General features: G+C 39.2%; 1 protein-coding gene across 1 annotated transcript in view; it reads left to right on the top strand.

The window, feature by feature from the left end:
* LOC136863436 (uncharacterized) overlaps positions 1-16,302 on the top strand; it is a 184,652-nt gene extending 168,350 nt beyond the window's left edge. The window contains exon 5 of the mRNA XM_068226453.1: positions 15,268-16,302. Within this exon, the coding sequence (XP_068082554.1) occupies positions 15,268-15,407 (140 nt within the window). The 3' untranslated portion in view covers positions 15,408-16,302. The remainder of the gene's footprint in view (positions 1-15,267) is intronic.
* The last annotated feature ends 5,890 nt before the right edge of the window (positions 16,303-22,192 follow it).

The following is a 22,192-nucleotide window of genomic DNA, read 5'->3' as shown; positions in this document are numbered from 1 at the left end:
TTACTGCAACGTTCTATCAATGGTTCAGCATACAACGTTCAGCATCAAAGGCACAAAGAATAGATTTACAAAATAAATGTTTTAACAAATTGTAAATATATGCTACCTCTCTGCCAGCTCAGAGTTTATTATACTTTTCAATTCAGAGGTATAAATAACTATTTCGGATGGGATTAGTCTATTCATATTATATGCTCTGATGCATGAAGAGGAGAGGCAATAAACTGCCGATCTGGCATTATAATCATCATCATCATCATCTGTTTACCCTCCAGGTTCGGTTTTTCCCTCGGACTTAGCGAGGGATCCCACCTCTACCGCCTCAAGGGCAGTGTCCTGGAGCTTCAGACTCTTGGTCGGGGAATACAACTGGGGAGTATGACCAGTACCTCGCCCAGGCGGCCTCACCTGCTATGCTGAACAGGGGCCTTGTGGAGGGATGGGAAGATTGGAAGGGATAGGGAAGGAAGAGGGAAGGAAGCGGCCGTGGACTTAAGTTAGGTACCATCCCGGCATTCGCCTGGAGGAGAAGTGGGAAACCACGGAAAACCACTTCCAGGATGGCTGAGGTGGGAATCGAACCCACCTCTACTCAGTTGACCTCCCGAGGCTGAGTGGACCCCGTTCCAGCCCTCGTACCACTTTTCAAATTTTCGTGGCAGAGCCGGGATTCGAACCCGGGCCTCTGGGGGTGGCAGCTAATCACGCTAACCACTACACCACAGAGGCGGACTGGCATTATAATACCATTTAAAAAATATACTACCTGACAAAAAATTTGAAGCACCCAGGAGAAATGGTCGGATGTCACTGTAACTTCGTACACGTACACACCATCGGGGGGTATGTAAATGATTGGAGTTGCAGTTCTTTGTGTCAAGTTCAACGGCCACTAGAGTTTTGTTCGCTTGTTACCGGAGCTGGTAGGATATACAATGGGCTGAACAGCGTCAGATTGAGCGATCACTGTGAAGGACATGGAGATGCTGCATACTCGTGTGAGACAGTTACCAGCAAATGACAGAGTTTGAAAGTGACCTAATAATGGGTCTCCATTTCTCCGGCTGGTCGTATCATGGAATATCCAGATTTGTGGAGCATTTGGATGTGACATTGGTCCGATGTTAGACTGCATGGGAATTTTCGGGTAGGCATGCTCGTCGTCATGGCTGTGGTCGACCGCACCTGACCACCACCAAGGAGGATCGCCGTATTGTGCACCAGGCACGTCCTAACGCTTTCACATCTCCGCTTGCCATTTGAGAACAAGTAATGGACTACCTACAATATTTTGTGTCATCCCACACCATGGGTCGCAGACTAGCAGCAGCCGGACTTGTGAATTATCGTCCCATGCGTAGTCTGCAGTAAACACCACAACACACACGGCTGTGTTTGGAGTGGTGCCGTGAACGGGAAGCAAGGTGACTGCTGATGTATGGTGTCGCATTGCGTTCAGCGATGAATCGCGGTTCTGCATTACCCCGGATGATCGTCGTCTGCGAGTAACCAAATCCACATTCACTTTCTCCAACAATAGAGGAACGAAGTTAAAAGCAATAAATCGTCAAGGGAATATGGTATAATTGCCGAAATGTGGAGACTAGGTGGGAGAAATATCACTCAGATAATCTATAAAATTCTTACGGTTATCTGGACCAGTGAAACAATTCCCAACGACTGGAAGTGTGCAATAATTCGCCAATGAAATAAGGAAGGGGATAGAACTGCCATAAATAACTACAGAGGTTTTTTCCTACTGGCAGTCACCTACAAAATTCATTCAAAACTCCTAATCAAGAGACTTGAAGTGCAAACAGATCATTTGATTGGAAAATATGAGGCAGAGGTCGTGTGCAGTACAGATTCTTAACCTCAACACCATCCTACTTGGGAAAATCAGTTAAAGGAATAACGATTAGCAGACTACGGGAAAACAAAATGAATTTACAGTGTTTTGCCTACGTTGATGACTTAGCAGTGTTGTCCAATAACAGACAGGAAACGATGGCATTCACTGATAACCTCCAGTAAATTGCATCCGGAACACGAATCCAGATCTCATACCAGAAAATCCACAACATTGAAGGATCTCATCCAATGAAAACCCAATATGGCAAAATATCTGAAGTGTCTAAATCAAATACCTTGTAGAAGTTCTACAACCTTCAGGACTGAATCGCGAAGCAAACAAAGAAAGGATCTTGTTGCGACTTGATGTGTTGCGAATACAGCACTTGATAAACTTGACATTGTACAGTTGGCAACGTGCTTCTGTATCTTGGATATAAACAGATAAGATGGCTACCAGCAGCAGCTGACATTCTTTGTACCTCTAAGACTTGTTATTGTAAGTTGGTGTACGAATGTACATTTTATACTTTTTTCGTATAGAATAAATGCCTTGAATTATATCAGTGAGTGATGTGTTGTATCTGTCCGTGCAGGGCACTCTGGTCCTCCAAATTAACATAGTATTTGCGCCTACGGAAATGTGGGTTTGGATGTGCTTCCGGTAGAGTTGGTTCAACGGTCGGAATAGATCTCTAAACCACACAGCCAAAAATGCAAAGTTAATGCATTTATTTATTAAATGTCCTGAAAGTTGACCCTTATTGTACATTATTATATCAAGGTTATAGTTTTGATCAGCTTTTAAATTATTTTTCCTTGACACTAGGAAACTAGATTATTGAAGATGTGGTAAATGAAATTAAGGAACTGTATATAGCAGCAGGATTTCCTGAACAGATGGTATAATTCGTATAATGGCTTTGAAAGTTCCACAATAAAATTGTTTAGGTGACATTGGAGTTTGAATCTTGTTCTTCCAAACATGGCACAGTTTAACAGTAAATGGTCCACCGTTTGTGAAGCTCCGAAAAAGAACAATTAATCACCTGCATTGTTAATTCTGAAGCGTTCAAAGTAACACGTAAACTTTCCATGGCCGGAGAGAAACTGAGTGAAAATGAATTCGGGCACTAAATGTTTGCACTAGAGTCGGCTATATATGCCGGTAAAAAATAATTATCTTGTGACAGACCCTTTTCTCCTTGATGTCTAGAGGTTGCTCCACTGTGTTATTAGATGTGTTTTGATTTGGGCTTTTGCATAGCTTGGGGGTGATTTCTATACTGAATGAGGTCGCTGCTTTTGCGAGAATGTCTGTGGTTTCATTTCAAGGAGTGTTCTCAGATCCAGGAAAGTCAGACGTTCGGGCACTGCTGTCCTCGAGATCTTATAGTAGCAGCTATTGGATTGACGTTGTGCTTGTCGTTGATTGTGTTCAACACAGCCTGCGAGTCACTTATTATCCGAGCGCTACGACTGTTGTGTTCACTCCACTTCACATCGGACTTGATGGCCCATAGCTCGGCTTGAAATACTGAGCATCTGGAGGAAAGAATTAATGCATTACAACACTGTAATCAATCCTGAAGCACTATATCCATCTTAAACACTGTAGGGGCAGACCACTAATTTAAAATTTAGAAAAGCAAGGAAGGAAAATCTTAATGAAAAGTTTTGTCTTGTCTGTACGAAAATGATAAGGACATCACATGACCCGGACCAATCCTCAGAGAAAATCTCAGACACATTTAGGAAAAAAAAGTTTGAAATTTTATGAACATATTATCAGAATGAGTAATCGGAGATTGACCAAAATAATTCTTAGCCTTGCCATATTATTGAAGGTGAAATGATCTTCAGAAAATAGGCATCACAGATGATATTGCATTAGGCAGAACTAAACTAAGAAACCTTATCGGCAATCGCCGCTTTATACACCACCCAAGCACTACTACAAACAAAACCTGGTCCGAAGATCGCAAGAAAACCACAGTGATAAGATGAAGAGATTTTTCGTGAAGAAAAATTCAACGACGTCACCTAAATACGTTCAATCGCACACTTTAGTCGGGTATAAGGAAAATATAATAATAATAATAATAATAATAATAATAATAGTAATAATAATAATAATAATAATAATAATAATAATAATAATAATAATAATAATAATAATAGTCCAACTGCAAAGTACTCTTCGACAGAAATGTTATAACGGACGTCAGCGTCGTAATAATGGATCACATAATCACCTTTGGCTAGGAAGAGTGTACTGCTCATAGAAAAAGCCTGCCAAAACATTTTAAATCTGGAGGAAAAATAGCAATATTTTTAAACAAGGAGCACATGTTTCTGTGTCGATTCAGTTAATATAATCAGTAAGTGTTTGAAGTCTGTCGAAACACGAAATATGACATTTAGAACACTAAAACATATTTAAAACGTATTATTAACAGAAGGACATGTTTCGTTGTACAAGAAAACCCCTCATATTTTATCAAACAACTTTTAAACATGTGTATCTGTTTGTACGATATTGTTTACTTAGCATAAACTTGCCAATGATTGTCAATTGTTAATATTATGAACAAGTGAGACAAATTATATGGAAGTTGAAATCCGTTATTGACAGTTTAGTACACTTCAGAATGTTTCTGTACTTATCCTAAAACCAGCTCTGGCTTCACGTTCCTTATTTCGATCGCCTTATCTGGGCTGAATTCAGATCACTATCCTCGATTGTGGACTGCTAACACAATCATTTCTGTACGGGAGGTAGGGTAAGGTGGTTGAGGAACAACTCTCTTCAGCGGAGAGTGAGAGGTACGACGAAGCTATAGTCTGTTAGTATTTACGTGAATTAGGAAGAATGCAAGAAAATTATGTCGAAAGAATTAATGTGTTTCCATGAATTATCGTGTACTTTATTCTTAGTGTTAAAATCATAGGCTACTAAGAGGTATCGAGTGGTGAGCCTTTGCCTAAATTCAGACAATTTGTAGTGTAGTTATGACGTAACGTATATTCCAGATGTACCGTACTATGCGCCAGAGTACTCTCTAGTGGGATTGATTAAGAGCTAATTAATAATAATGTGAAATGCCTTTTTACCAAAATGTTAATTTATTAGAGCGAAGGGGATGGTGGTCACGTGTATGTGATCGTTGAGGTTGGCGATAGAAATAAATCGTTCGAACTTATATTAATTCAATCATGTACGAGCGTCATTATCGGAATTTACATCCAATTAGCTACAATCTATTCGCGTTCATTCTCTTATGTAGAGTTTCAAAACACCGTATCATGGGGAAGCTGCAGATACCAATGTTCCCCTTCCTCAGACTTTTTTAGAACTTGTGAATCCAGTTATTAGTTCGATACAATAATTTGAATAAAGACCTTGTCCATGTACATGTAAGTATTTATATTTTACGTTTGCAATAACCTGTAAATTATGATTGTATGATGCGTGTTTATGCATCGGCCGAAACACTCCAGAAACTGCCTCGGATTAATCCGCAAAAACAAATAAATAACAGATGAATATTAATAAAACTAAATAATAACGATAATAATAATCATAATAATAATAAAGAATGTAAAATGTAGGTAGGTAGCAGGTAAATAAATACACGATTGGTAACGTTTCGCTATAATATTATTAATTGTCACTAATGGCTGTATAATTTTACTGGCTTACAATCACTCTCGTTATCTCTCTGCTCTCTCTCTCTCTCTCTCTCTCTCTCTCTCTCTCTCTCTGTGCGTGTCAATCACTCTTGTTATTCAGTGTCGCATTTACGAGCTAAAACATTTACACTACAATCTTGAAACTGTAACTCGGGTCCTAGGGCAGTTCACGATTAAATTCATTGTACAGTTTTAGCGGGCGCGCAGTCCTCAGTGCACGCGCGAAACACAGTCACACAGGTCTGTAAGGAGTACGAAGTTAACACACGCAAGGGAACAAAGGGATGACGAATGCCCACTTGACTCGTTGCCTGCAGTAAGAAGAGGTCAAGGCCCTAACTCTGTGATGTAACCAGCCGATGGGATCGAGGGTGATGTGCTCCATCCAAAACCGCACTTTAAAGTGTCAGACAGAGTCACAATAAGAAAATGAAGAAGAAAGTTGACCTGGGTTTCCGCTTGTAAGTTATGTACCGTCAGTGCTGGAAGTAACTATAAGCTAGCTCTCAATCACTCTCAGCCTGAGCTCGTGCTGAACCGTCACGATCGCTGGCAGAACTTCACTTCTTGCTCTCTTCGCCAGTTCACACGCAGCACAGCTCATTCGGCCCGCCTTATATAGGGAGGCCAGTACTTGCAGATACTTTGTGAGATTAGAAACCCCTGCAAATCTCTGGAATTAGAAACATCTGGGTTCCTATAGTATAGTCAGTAAGGCCTGCGATGAGATCACGTACCTATAAAAATCGGACGGGAATTTGACGAATAGACGCCTAAAGTGCCCGAAATAAATAACTCGTTTGGTATGGATTCACTTTTTATCAAATGTCATGTTGCAGGATTGAATCTTCGTTCTTGGGTACAATAAGCTGCCATGTTCGTCACTTGTTTGAACTTCAACTTTTGAGTGTTGTATAGCATTTGTCTTCCGAATTTCCTATATAACCACAAGGTTGACAAAGATAAGTTTAAAATCCAGACACAATGATATAAACTCTACAGTTGGATCGGTGCTTCATGGTCAAGAGGTTCCATAGCAACTCAACCTGATGATATGACATTGATTGAAGGAATTGTAGTTCGGAATGTATTACGGAATGATCCTCATCTCGTAGAAGATGCTACTAAACATTAGCCTAACTTTTTAACACAGGAGGTAAAATTGATTCTGTTAGGGATTTTGGTTGATGCAAAAGCAAATCAGAATTACTCGTCTCCCCACTAAAAGTCTGCAAGTTGCTGGAGGATGACACCAAAATGTATTCCTCCAATGTCAAAATGAATTTGATCATATGTTTGGTATGTTGGAAAACCTAATTTTCTGTGTGGTGTTAATTATTTGTTGGAGTCACTTGGTATTGTGCAAAAACCTGAATATTGGTGTTTGTTCAAAGACTTCTCGAAAACATGTTTGAAATGAATTCTGCTACAGAATAGAAACAAAATATCCATCTATTTCTATAGCCCATGCAGTTGGTGCGAAAGAAAGGTGTGAGAATATGAACATCATACCATGTATCATATGTTGAGATTTGAAAGTGATAGCTACCTCACTTGACTTACAGCTTGACAATACAAAATATTGCTGCTCCTTGAGCAAAGTGGGATAACAGAGATAAAATAAATCATAATGTAAGGAAGGACGAGCCAAATAGTGTCTCTCAATCCAAATCATAAAAATGTTCATCAACCACTTGTAAATTCTGAAATTTCTTATTTCCTCCATCGCACACCAAACTAGGATTGATTAGGAATTTCGTAAAAACTACGGATCGTGATGACAGTGCTGAACATTTTTTCCAAGTATCAATGAAGTAAAACAAAAAGAAGGAATATGTATTGACCGTTAGGTCAGTGAACCTATGAAAGATACAGAATTTGAAAGCCAATGAAATATGCAAGAAGCGGCTGTGTGGTTCTGTTTCGAAGAAGTTGTCAAAAACGATCTAGAGAACTACAACTTTGAAAATTTCGGAGATTTTTAGACTGAGCTGGTAAATAAATAGATGATCGTCGGATGTAACATGCCTTTGAAAATACACCCTTTTGAGCCCCATTTCGATTTCTTCCCCGAATACTTAGACACTGTGAATGACGAACACGAAAAGTGTTTCCATCAGGACATCGCTGAAATGGAATGGAAAAATACCAACAGGGTATATGGTGTCCACATATATTGGCATAATACTGTAGGATACTGAAGAGATACCGGTATGTTCCTTGAGCGAAATACTGCCGAAAATCTACATAACATACATTTTTGGTTCTTAAGTTTAATTTCAGGTAAGATACTTTAGTATATATACGTAGGCAAGTCAATAAGTACCTGCAATTTTGTGCTAATTGTCTTTAGATTGGCTCTATGGCGTTGTGTGCTCACCAGCCGCTAGATGGCACCGTTGTGGTAGGTTTCAGCGTCAGCAGGTCAGTACAGCTTGCGCTGTTGCGACGTAAAAATGGCCGCGCCCCTCTCTGCACCAAGGAAAAACAGCATTCCGTAATTTAATTTTTTTTTTTTGTGGTTTGAGGGTATGCCAGGCGCGGAATTACATAGGAGACTTTCAGCACGATACGGGGACAATGTTCTGCCTCAGCGAAGTGTTTACCAGTGGACTGAACAGTTCAAATGTTGTTGCATGAGGAAAGTTCTGGGCGTCCATCTGCAGCCGTAACTGACGTTAATATTGAACAAGTGCGTGATATGATCCTGAATAACAGACGAGACACTGTTTATGACGTGGCAAACCATATGTATGTTAGCCATGGTTCTGAATATGAAATCATGCATAACAGGCTTAACTTTCACAAAGTCCGTTCGAGATGCGTTCGAAAACAAATCAATGAAGAGCGGAAGAGAAATCACATGAAAATCTGTCAGCACCTACTGGACCGAAGTTAAAACGTTTCTGAAACGGATCATCACTGGAGATGAAACATGGGTTCAACATTTCGAACCAGAAACCAAACGTCAGTGCATGGAATAGAAGGATCCGCTGTGGCAAAATATTGTCCCCGTATTGTCCTGAAAGTCTTCTATGATTTTCCGCTCCTGGTGCACCCTCAGACCACAGAAAAAAAAGGCTTACGAAACGCTGTTCATACTTGGGGCAAACAGAGAGTGGCGCGGCCTCTTTTACGTCGCAACAGCGCAAGGTGTACTGTTCTGATAATGCTGAAGTGAACCACAGACGTAGACAACGGTGCCATCTATCCGATGGTGGGCACACAACGCCATGGAGCTGACCCAAAGGCAATTAGAGAAAAATTGCAGATACTTATTGACTCGCCCTCGTAGAAGGTATCAGAAATATTTCTCATACGATCACTCAAAATATTTGTCCAATGGAAAGATTCTGTAGTCAATATTGAAATTAGCATATAGAAGGCACCCATTGTTTCACTTTTAAGAGAAATGCAATTTTGTTGACCGGTGCAATTGCAAAGGTATCTATTACCCATACATCGTGACACTTCGCAAATGTAATACACATTTTCGCACTTATTCTCACCATAAGTTGCTGAACTCTCCAATACTTGAATTGCTATCGTTGTGTGCTTGTAGAGGCCACTAAGACAAACCAAATGATAAACCCGAACGACGTGATACCACCCTGTAATGAAGAGCTTATTGATAACCATATGCCATGGTTATTTTCGTATCTAAATATGGCAGCACTGTTGTATCACCTAATCGTATCATACCTATGGGGCCGATGACCTACATGTTAGGCCCCTTTAAACAACAAGCATCATCACCATTATCTTCATCATACCTAGGTCAGACTATTAGTGCTAGGTAAATGAACGTTCTTCGCTTAAGTGAGATGTAGAATACTGGCGTCGCACATGTTTTCGATAAATTGATTCGATCTCGAGGCTTCTCTCTTTTTGTAACGCTCATCGCACGAAGTACGTTTATGAAATTAGAGACGAAGAAATAATTAAATCTAATCAGCATGTCTGTAATAGGCCCGAATCCTTGGCTATATGGTTAGCGTTGAGGCCTTCGGTTCAGAGGGTCCCTTGTTCCGTTTCCGGCCGCTTCGGGGAATTAATTGCGTTTGATTAATTCTTCTGGCTCGGGGACTGAGTGTTTGTGTTTGTTCCAACACTATCCTCTTCATATTCAGACAACACATTACACCATTACACTACCAACAAGCACACAATCACGCAATAGTGATTACATCCCACCGTATAGGGTTTGCGTCAGGAAGCGCATCCGAACGTAAAACAGGGACAAATCCACGTGTGCAGCACAATTCACACCCGCGACCCCACATGTGTGGTATAAGTGGCAGAGAAGAAGAAGTATGTCTATAATAGATTTCTGAAAAGTTTGACATAAATATGTTTTATGGCTGACGGGCCATCTGGAAATTTACGTCAGGAAATTAGTGATACAAGATGCGTGAAGCGATATTAACTAGCAAACGTGCAGGCTGTGATGTGAAGCATCAATTGGTGGCGATTACTGAGAGACATATTATCAAGGAGGGACGTTAGAGTACAGACTACGATGTGAAGTATTATTGGATGTCTACGACCACACTTGTCGACTCAAAATTCCACACAGATATATGTCGAGAACGATTTGTTTGATGCAAATAAATTAAGCGTTAACAATTTGAGTTCAATTTATTGAACTAGATATTTTTTAACATTCGATTTTCCTAAAGGGAAATTTGGCAGCATACTGGCACATATTTTCCGATCCACATAGCGAGCTCGAACAAACGTAAATTACACATGTAACGCTCTGACGTCACCCTTCAACCCTCTTGTTTCTGATGCCATTTCATTATGATGATTTGTTTCGTTAGTACAATTTGCAATCTCTGGAAATTACTCAGGGAGCCGATTACCTAGATGTTATGTCCCTTTAAACAACAAGCATTGTCATCAAGAAATCACTCAGTTTATACGAAATATTATTTCAGATAAAATAATGCTCAAAATGGAAAGTATATAAGGGGCGATCGAAAAGTTTCTGCTTGATGGCCGTACAGTCCTGAAATGGGATGCCAAGCGGGCAGAATCGCCGTGAACATTGTGGCACTCATCGCACCGACGCACCAGGTTGAAGATCCCCCTGTGGTAAAACACTGTGCCTGCTGCGTTAAGAAAACCGTAACCACCTGCTGCATATCCTCGTCCGACAGGAAGCGTCGAAGCTACCGAAGCTGATGTCGAGATCCATTGTTAGCGCACGAATGGTTATGCGCCGGTTCGCCCTAATCGCCTCATCAAACGCCCGCTTGTTGTTCTCCGTAATGCCTCACTGACCGACCGGCGTCTTGTATTGAAACGCGACTCGCACGGAACGGTGCACCATACCACAGTGGAGTTTTTCGACAGACATGCTACCCCATACACAGTCTTCATTCTCCGATGCATGTAGACACCGGTGTTTGTCCTTCGGTAGCCAAGAACAGAATAACAGTACGTTAGTCCTGTTTGGACGCATTTGTCAACAATGTCGCCATAGTTCACGCTACCGCATTTAACGCACTCACCTCGGCACGACACGACTGTCACACTAATCCATTTGCCTACATGTCCGTGCTTATATACCCGCATCGGAGTCGTACTACGTAGCATGTCCGCTGCAGCAACGCTCTTTAAACGGAAACTTTTGATCGCGCCTTATACGTGATGGTGAAGATATGCCTGGTCGCCCCCACTCGCAGGAGGATCTCTATTATTAGATCCCGCCAGCCAATCCCACTGGCACAAACATTTCTTTGTGGGATGCGGACTACAAAAGAGCATATTAATGAGAGTAATCGAATTGATGACGTACCGGCAGATAATAAGAGAACAACACTAAAATTCTTCACAACAAGAGATATTTATCTGTGTACATGAGACGAAACATTGATTCCTTCAGTACATCCTGAGTACATAATTGGTTTCATCAGTTACGACGTGATTTAAAACCCCCGCTACATTTAATAACTTAAGGTGCTAGTTTATTTTTACTCCATTTGATCATTTAGTTCATTTAGCAGCGACGAAGAGTATAACGAAGCATGTGAACTCGTGAGATCATTAAGTATGGCACAATAGTACACAGCTTCCTCCTCCTCCTTCTTCTTCTTATTATTTTTGTACTACTTCATGTACACAGTTTATTGTATATTCTTTCCTATGTGATTTTTCTCCCTCTGTCAATATACAGTATAACCCTTTGTTGATTATACTTTGTTCTTGTGACAGCCTAATTATGGAAGATTTGTAATAAATAAATAAATAAATAAATAAATAAATAAATAAATAAATAAATAAATAAATAAATAAATAAATAAATAAATAAATAAGGGTTAAGGCAACTGATGTGCCCGGATCATTGCCGAGTGTGGAGAGAGTTTTTTTCATGTTTATAAATATATAACGGGTTAAAATTAACTTCTGATTTTCATATATAAACAGTAATTTATTTGATACTAGCTAATGTATGTGCAAGTCCTGAAAGAAGAACTGGCTACCGTGATTTAAGTGAGAATATTAAGTCATTTCGTATGTTACTAACTTACTGACTGACTGACTGACTGACTGACTGACTGACTAACTGACTGAATATAACAAAAATTTTAATAAATACTCAATCTGGCATTTTCCATGGAATCAATCATAACTAAAATCAATAATGCTGTTTTGTAACAAAAATATTCACCACGAATGGTATTGTCCAGGAAATATTTTAAAATTGCAAACGCAGTGATACAAAGAAGAATATAGTTTGTATTTTCGTCTGCCTGGAATTGATGGTGGCCACAAGGATTCAGATTGCCAAATTCAGTGTCACACATGATTGGCATTTAAAATAAGATAATATTTAATTTCCATAGCGGAGACAGAACTAGAAGAATGAGATGGTGACTAATATTTCTGAACGAGGCCTAAATTACCTGTAATATAATGCACTGAGGACGTTAACAAGGGGACCTCGTTTCGTAAGTAACTTGTAGATGAATTTAGCCATGCCAGTTCGGGCTCCGATGTATAAACCGTCAACTTTCCATTTGTTTAATGGGTTGTTATATTTAACTAAGGTACGGCACGCAAGTCTTCCTTTTTTTCTTGCACAACAATGTTTGCCTGGCTTATGCTCGCGTTTTCTCAGGAAATGTTATGCTCACATCCATAAAAAGACATTTACATATGCGACTGCAGTTTTAGAACAACCATTATGAAGAGGTTATCAGGATCATAATTTCAGAATGTACCAAGTAATTGAAAAATGTTCCGAGAGGAATAGAGTGTTATATTTGTATTTTGTAGATCTGGAAGACATATGTAAGAGATTACTTAACAGGGTGATTTGGCCGTGTGGTTACGGGCACGCAGCTGTGAACTTACATCGGGAAGATAGTGGGTTCGAATCCCACCGTCGGCAGCCGTTAAGATGGTTTTCCGTGGTTGCCCATTTTGACACCAAGCTGTACCTTCGTAAAGGCCACAGCCGCTTCCTTCCCACTCCTAGGCCTTCCTATCCCATCGTCACCATAAGACTTATGTGTGTCGGTGTGACGTAAAGTCAATAATAATAATAATAATAATAATAATAATAATAATAATAATACAGGTTACTTACGGAAAAGGAATGTTAGCTATACTAGGGTACTCTGGGATAATGCGTATATTTCTAAAATCAATCAAAGTTATTTATGTTGACAATTGGGCTGCAGTGAGAGTTGATGGCAGAAAGGTATGAAAAGTCAAGGAGGGATTCAGTTAAGTGAAATGCAATAAACAATCTGACGTATCATGACTTGATCTTAATGTAATATTGTACTGAATGCCTGCAGTCAAATAACCATGAACTAAAACAGCACAATGAGAATGATATGATATGTATCCTTTGCAGGAATAACGTGGTGTCTGTAGGTAAGGAACCTAAGAAATGGAATGTCACTTTAGGAATACAAATCTTGAACTGGTAGATCCTTACAAGTATTTAGAATGTGTATCCTATACTACCATCCTCGGAGATTGACATCAAGGTAGAGCAAAGATGATGCAGTGAGCTCACAGTTGCGATCAATAATATTCTGCAAATAAGAAGTCAGCTCCCGTACGAAACTGTATATACATCGGTCTGTTTTCAGATTAATTTTACTTTACAGGAGTGATATCTGGATGTACCCAGGATATCTTATTCATAGGTTATAAATAACACATATTAAAATAGCGAGAATTCACGGTGGTACAAACAGGTGTGAACAATGGCGAGAGAGTACTCTGAATGATGAGATAACGGATGAGTTAGGAATTAACTAGACTGATAAGCTGTACGCTTAAACTGACATAAGTGGTGAGTGAATGAAATAAGATAGGTTACCCAGAAGATTAGTAGTCATGGAGAGTAAGAGAATTAGAGGATAACCAAGATGACGATGGTTAGACTCACTTTCTAACCATTTAAGGATAGGAGGTATAGAATTAAACAAAGCCACAGTGCTGGTTAGAAGTAGAGGATTGTGGTGGAGTTCAGTAAAATCACAGTGTCTTGAAGACTGAACGCTCAATGGCACAACAGTCAATCACGAATGTGTATGTACTATCAAGGGAGAAAACACATCCTAAACGCTTGAAATGATCTAACTGTTTCAGTTTCGAATTCCTTATCTTACACTCCCTCCTCTTTGATTTTCTTCCAGTTTATATACATTAGTCTAGGAATTGTTAATATTGCGATCATATTCACCAGGCCCCTGTTTTAAAAGTAACCTACCCTATATATAGACGGTGCGCGAGCAAAACCCCGTATCGCACAATGATCTTCCGGTCTATCTATCCCCTATAAAAGTGGTCACGCCTCGCAGCCACACATGGATACGCAGTTCATCAAACAGCGTTGATTGTGTTCACTTTCTTGTGTTAACGTTTAAAGGAAATTGAACATAAATGCATTATAGTTTCTTCTTCTTCTTCTTCTTCTATGTGCCCTGCCCAGTCTCCCGGACGTTAATGTGGAGAGTGCTTTTCTGTCTTCATCAATACGATACATTTCTTCAGTGCATTATACTTTAGGAGTGCGTAAATACTTCATGAACCGATACATTCGTACAGTACGTTGCGATAAGGTTAATTTTCCTTTACACAAAAGCATAGGAAAATGAACGCAAAAAAACATTGTTCTAATGGACTGCATTTGTATATGTGGCTGGGAGGCGTGACCAGTCTTAAGGAAATAGTGAATAAGGAGAGTCTTGTGGGATACGAGGTATTGCTCGCTCACCGTCGATATATAATAAATCCTAATTAACATTGATGCTTACACGTCCTGTACTTGTAGACATGATACAGGCTTTTGGGCTCATACTGTGTCAGGAAAACGAGGTAAAACCCTTTACGTTTCGCAGAGAACTTTGCCCTGCGTCTTCAGGAGAAAATCTCGACTGTTCACGAGGAAGACTACAATCATGTGGGTTTGAATTTGAGAATGCTTTGCCGTTGGATCTGTACTGATACGCTCATTCCACACCAGGTGTCTCGCTGTGTGCTGGCACAGCGCTCCAAACGGGAGCTAATGGCAACAACGGCTCCAACGGTAAAGTATTCTTAAATTCAAACCCTCATTGGTGTAGAAGTCTTCCTAGTGAACTGTCGAGATTTTCTTCTGAGTAAACTTTTCTGTGAAACGTAAAGAGCTTCACCTTGTTTTCTAGTTACTTAGTTTGCCGATATATTTCAATAAGGATGATATTCTGTCTGCAGGTGAACACCCGGCAGCTATGCAACATGGAGAACATGGGAGGGGTCACCGCATGTGTGGCCGTATCTCGTGGCTGCCCATCCTAGCGGCTCTTCTGTGTACTCTCAGCCAGCATCGCCTCCTCCACCTGGAAACCAGATGATGCGAGCGTCTTTCCCTGTAAGAACAATAATTACAACCAATACATTCCGAAGTGGAAGGACACAAATTGGAGATGAGGTTGCACAACATGTAAAAAAAAAAAAGATATATTATAAATATTAAACGGAATGTTCTGAGCAGGAGTTCGGTCGGAATTATGATTCTACAGACAAAGACACTCAGCAGTGTAAACGTCAGTGAAGTGATGAGCGGAGATTTTAAGATGAAGTGTGTTTTTTTTACGTGAGAGACCCCAATGAGTGCAGTTTGAGAGTAATGCGAATGAGTCTAGGTGGTTTTAGATCACTAACGTATGTAGATAACTAAATTCAGACTAGAAATTAAGACGCCTTGTCATGATACTGAAGGTTCTAAATGAATTGTCAGGAACGAAAGTAAAGTAGTCCCATTGATACAGCTGCAAAAATAAGTCCGGTGATGAGAAGAATCTAATAACGTGTGAGATATCGTTTGTGTGTAGTTTTTGTTGGTGAATTTCATTAAAATTGTAGCATCACAAGATAATTAATTCGTCATAATTCAGGTATATTCGTTAACATTTCATTGCTTTCATCAATGAGCAGCTGGACTGGTGTTTCAAATATTATCATTCCAAAATTATTTTTATAGCAATACGAAAGGAGGGAAACGAATTTATTTATGACTTTAAAAACTGTAAGCAGTGATAATAATATAACAAAATAATACTTGAAATTATTTCTTGTATTACTTGAGCACAGAGCATTAATACAATGTTACTCACAATCATTAAAAATAAATGAATTTTCGGACTTAAAAGTGAAAGGACTCTCACAATTACTGGTGCAGATAACCTTCGACACTGGAACAGACATACGAAACGAGTTGCTACCTATGTTAATATCAGGAGCATCCTGTTGCGGTGTATATGAACATAGACATGTCTTTTGTGTTTCAGGTTCTACACTCATGAAAATTCAGAAAATTTATTTAATAATGTTTTCACGAATATTGAATTAAAGGAGCATATGGATATTTCTCTTTTCATTCCTCCTTTACCCTTTTCCATCATGAATCCTCTTTACTTAACGAATTCAAATGTGTTCAAACTGAAGTAATTATAATACAAGTGATTTGATTCAGTGAACTTTACTTTTTGATAGGTGACCAAGTATTCGTCAACAATTAGTGAGAGAGTGTCAGTATGTTTCCATGGGGATTTGAATACTATCTGTTTTACAATTTGTTAAAAAACAGCATTTATAAATTTATGTTTGAAAAGAGTTTTTTGTACACTTTATTATTTTTTAGTTAACGTTATTTGTTGATTTGTGAAATGTGACAATAATTATTGATGCCCACTTCTACAAACAGTTGCATGAGCGCTAAGCTTTAAATATCCATAGTTCGTCCGGCGGCTTTTTATAGAGCGCAATTTTGTCCTATGAGAAGTGACGCGAGCTGTTCATCCTTACTCAAGAGATGAAATTGCTCAGATGGACACTCGCACTTACCCGTTATGACCACGTGATGAATTAATATTTTTGGCAAAGACTTGGTGGAGTGCCTATTTTTAAGAAAGTGTAGAAGGTTAATCTGTAGTAGTATGGGTATGTAGTCAGAAGTTACAACCACCTTGTGGTTAAAACGGCCCCACACTTTGAACCAGAAATACACTGACACTAGATCCGGTGAAACATTGCAAAGGTATCCTGAAGTAGGACACACAAGCTGTCGATCTGTGTTATGAGGACGCCAGCAACAGAGAGAAATGAAACAGAACCGTGATCATCTTAGGACTGGAAAGACATTTGTTCGGAGGCAGACCTTGGCTTTCTCTCCAGGGGAGCTAAGATGCGAGGAATTTGTGAAGAGAGAATAACGACTGGATCTCAGTGAAATTTAGAGGAAAGAAGTGACTTTAGTGATAAAAGTAATAAAAATATGCTTTTGGAACACTCTGTGTGGAAAAAGGTAATGCTTGAAATACAAACCGCTGTAAGTAGATAAATAATTCTGCCCGATGAAAACATTCAGGAACTTACTATATCTATAACTTGCGATTCTTAGATATTAGAAGACATTTTCAAGTAGACACATATTCATTTGAAATGTTCAAATACATCGTAGTTGTAGAAAATGTGTATTAACTTGGTATGATGGGTAGAGAATGCTGAATAATACAATAGTGACCGGCGGATTCTTCAATAAAATTAAGTTTGACAAAGGTTAAATTCACCGTAGCTCACTCTCAGTGTTCAACATGATATCTAGGAATGTTTATTATTTCATGCTTCCTCTAAAATGTGAATCGAGACGCCATGAACTAGCCTCGTGATGTGAAGTCTCCGTGTGATCCCGCGTATGCACATCATGTCCCATTGCTGAGTTCACGGCCCAAGATGGTGGCTACACCAGCTACGCGTAGATCCACAGAATAATCTCTAAAATTGGTCGAAACTTGATGATCATCGGTGCGACAAAAGAGTAACGTTACAAAGATGTTACAAAGTTTTGGCTGGGAAGAATTGGGAGAAAGAAGACGAGCTGCTCGACTAAGTGGTATGTTCCGAGCTGTCAGCGGAGACATGGCGTGGAATGACATTAGTAGACGAATGAGTTTGAGTGGCGTTTATAAAAGCAGGAATGATCACAATATGAAGATAAAGTTGGAATTCAAGAGGACAAACTGGGCCAAATATTCATTTATAGGAAGAGGAGTTAGGGATTGGAATAACTTACCAAGAGAGATGTTCAGTAAATTTCCATTTTTTTTTGAAATCATTTAGGAAAAGGCTACGAAAACAACAGATAGGGAATCTGCCACCTGGGAGTCTGCCCTAACTGTAGATCAGTGTTGATTGATTGATTGGTGCTGAGATCCGGTGCTTTGTAGTACCACGTTTATTGGCGTAAAGATCAATAATGAATTTTCACTTCTGTTTGCACAGTGGCAGAAAGAATCTTGTTACGGTAGGGCAAGGTCTAACTCTCGTAGATGCCGTGGTAGTCGCCCTGCTTGTATTGCACGTTCTGAAAACCTGGGGAGGGCTAGTGGAAATGACACCATATAGAGGAATAATACACCTCATGCCGGCCCCTATTAAGTAATCTAAGTTATCGGCCTCCTAATCGGTTCAAATTAACAACACTTATAATTTGTATGGGTTTGGGTTAAAACTCAAAATGAAAACAGTCAACCATCAGGTGGATTTTCTATTTTTTCAGGTCAGGGTGTACAAATGTTGTCTAATAATCGCAAATATATTCTTTTAGCACAGAGTCCGCTATGGTCTGAATGATGGTGTCCGGGATTTATTTTATTCTTAGAAAGTTCAGACTCACCTTTGGAATTTTATCTTTAGCACCAGTCTTAACCTCAGTGACTTCCCATTTTATAATCTCACACTTCTTTGAGAAATCCTCAGTGCATGCTTCATATATGGCCTTTTTCGTCACGTACCAATCGATTATGATATTCATTCTCCTCGAATCTTATAGTGGGATCAATAACCATTCAACAAAACGGAAATTTCCGGCAATTAATGTGAGAACTGTATTGTTCCAACTGATCCCCACCAGCTATGCCATACGACAGTACCCTCCTACATGAGGTAAGGTTTCGATCTCGTCCTATCTTCTGCAAGTATATGATGAAGGAGGCAGGAAATAAACAACTTTAAGGTCATATGAATGTAGCAAATGGTCAAGGAAATTCGCACAAGATGCATGAGCAGAAGGAGAGAACTTACCTTTGGTAAACATAAGAAATACTTTATTCACACACTCCCTGGTTGCCATGATCCTTAAATCATTCATAAATTCACACTGTGGATAGCTGCTCCAAGTTCCATTGGTAGAAAGAATTTTCACCTCAGATTGTTGGCTGACAGGATGAGGGAAGTGGGCGTATACCATTTGTAATCACTACATTACGTGTCAAATTCCTCGGTTCAATTCCAAATTTCTCCACGGTGTTCATATGCATAGAAAGCATATGAAGTTTTCGATGGTGATTCATCTCTCGGATGGAGACGTCAATCCTTTACAAGGCCCATTGGTGTTATTCGACTTGGGTAGGCGGTGTGCCGACACCGGCTTTCATTATCAATCTCATCATCATCATCATCATCATCATCATCATCATCATCACCATCACAGTCGTCGTCGTCATCGTCGTCGTAGTCATGTGTGCAGACCGCCCATGGACCATGAGCTAGAAAGACATGACATCAATCACTTGATTTGAAACGGAGTTGACATATGATTCCCGGGTACTCACACATACAAATTTGTACGTTTGACTTTCCATTATTCCTACGTTTCTGTAATATTTACCGTTCTTCTACTTCAAGAAGTACGAGCATACAAGTACAGTCACGTACTTATAAGGATATCTCCCATATCATAATACCATACAACCCCATTTTGAAATGGAAATTGTAAGGTAATATCATTTGGAAGTAAAGAAGTCAGTTTTGAGTGGTATGCCAAATATATCTTGAACGACTTACATGAAAGAAGAGGACCTCAATTCCTTATATCAATGTAAGGTAAGTCTAGGTAGCGAGTAAGGCCAGGAATTTCATGCATCAGTAGGTCAAAGTACAGTATAAATTATCCTCCCTTTTCTTTACTTGAAGGTTTCATCCCTTAGCCTGAAAGGAGAAGGTGTGTCGCTTGAAGGATGACGTCCCGTCTCTGGCCAGGAGGTGTGTGGTTGTGATTTGAGATGAGATGTTGGGAGAGGAGAAATTGGCTGTGGCTTAAGAATTAGAACTATCCCAGAATTCGCCTGGAAGTGAGAAGGGTAACCCAGAGAAAACCATTCTCAGATCAACCAGCGTTGCAATTCAACCTGATCTGCTCCAGAATACAGAGCTTGGCTCCAATTTACATTGCTGTGTCAAATATCCTCCTTCCATTTGTGTTTGAAGAGATGCATACAATATAGAGGTTATAACAGGTCAACCCCAAATTAAAAATTATCCCGTTAGATATACTCCTTCCTACACTACACATTATAACAGTACTGGATAAGAAAATGCCGAATATCGAATAAAAAATTGGTAAAAATTATATTAAGTAGTTAATGCGAAGTTTTTGTATAAAGCTGAAATTTGGTGAGTAGATGATGAAATTTTCATATCAGATGTAGTTGTGAGTAAATTTTCTAATGGAATTGCCAAACTGTACTTCAAACAATCGAGCGAGAATGATTTGTTCAGGGCTGAGTGAACGGGCAGATATTGCTAGACAAATAATTAAATATTGGTTGAGGAGAAAGACGGGTACAGTAGATGAAATTCTAACCAGCGCGAAAGAAAGCGTCAAAATGAGAGTTATTGGGTTGATGGCTTGAAAAAGCTACTGGATAAGATAGGAATGGGGTACCTCTGCGAAATCAATTTATCAAGGGATGATATGAGATTGTGTAACAAGGTGGTCAAAAGTGAATGAAATAGAAAGACAAACAATAACAACAGAATGAAATAGCAAAGGTACACTTGTTAAATTTTGTAAAATAATTTTAAAATGCCAGTAGGGAGTGAAATGTTAACAAAAGGAAATGACGGGGATAGTTTGGTGACTAATGAGAGCAAGAAACGCTGTAAGGCAAAGGAATGAGGAAAAATCAATACCATTTATGCAATAAAGATATAGAAGTAGCACAGCTACTAAACGTTTGCAATGAAATAAGGAAGGTCAATGAAAATATATAAATGGGAAGGAGATAGGTAAAATCGAAAATGAAACTGAACTTTACGCTCTTCTTAAGTTATTAAACAGATAATAGAACATGCTAGTAGGAACAGCAAAACAATGCAATATTACAAGAGGTATGTGGGAAAAGAAAAATGTAAATCAAATCAAAATCACAATCTCTTTATTTGCAAATGAGGTGTCTACCTCGGTGGCAAATGGTAATCTAAAGTACATTATTTTCAAGCATTACATTTTAAATTAACAAGAGAAGAATAATTTTTTTCTTGTTTTCTAGTAAACAAACAGATCATCCTTAATAAACTTATATTTACAAAATTCTACTTATAATATCTCCTATACTTACAAACATAGTCAACTCATATACAGTATGTGGAATTACTTCAAATAATGATATGCAACTGGTATAAGATTAAATTTTACATTTTTGAACCTAAGTAGCATAATGACCTTCTGCATCTTAACCAGAGCCCCTTTTGCCACAACTTTTCAGAGTTCCTGTAGGGCCTTCACAGCTACCGTAGCGGTCCCAAGGCCCTCGAAGTCCCCACTGTATTTCACCCCTACAGGCAGTCCCCTACTTTGGCTGTTCAAACTCCATGGACCTGGGCATGGAATTGATTTTTTCACACACTTTTTTTTTTATTTACAATAGACTGCACTGGTCGAATGCCCTCTAAAATTTCATTTATTTCCCCTGTTGCTGTTTATTCTCTTCTTGAATATCTGTACAGATTTTTGGAAAAGGATCAAACACTACCCCTGGTAAACTGTTCCACTCCTTCACGCCCTTCCCAATGAATGAAAATTTATCCCAATCGCTTATGCTAAAATTCCTTCTAATTTTATACTTGTGGTCAGTTCTGCCGATATAATTATTTTCAACTGAAGCCTCTCACGGATTTCTCCCCATGCTTCTTCTCCTGTATAGTCTCTATATTTTCCTATAAGTCTAGTTTTCTGCCTTCAATTACTTAAAGTTTCCCACCCAAGTTCCTCTAACATTTCTGATATACTACTGTTTCTCCTGAAATCCCCTGTTACAAATCTTGCTGCTTTCCTCTGCACACTATCTATTTCTTT

This window comes from Anabrus simplex, chromosome 1 (assembly GCF_040414725.1).
Source record: "Anabrus simplex isolate iqAnaSimp1 chromosome 1, ASM4041472v1, whole genome shotgun sequence".
NCBI classification, from domain to species: domain Eukaryota; kingdom Metazoa; phylum Arthropoda; class Insecta; order Orthoptera; family Tettigoniidae; genus Anabrus; species Anabrus simplex.
Note: the sequence above shows the minus strand (reverse complement) of the source record. Positions and strands in the feature narration are given on the sequence as shown.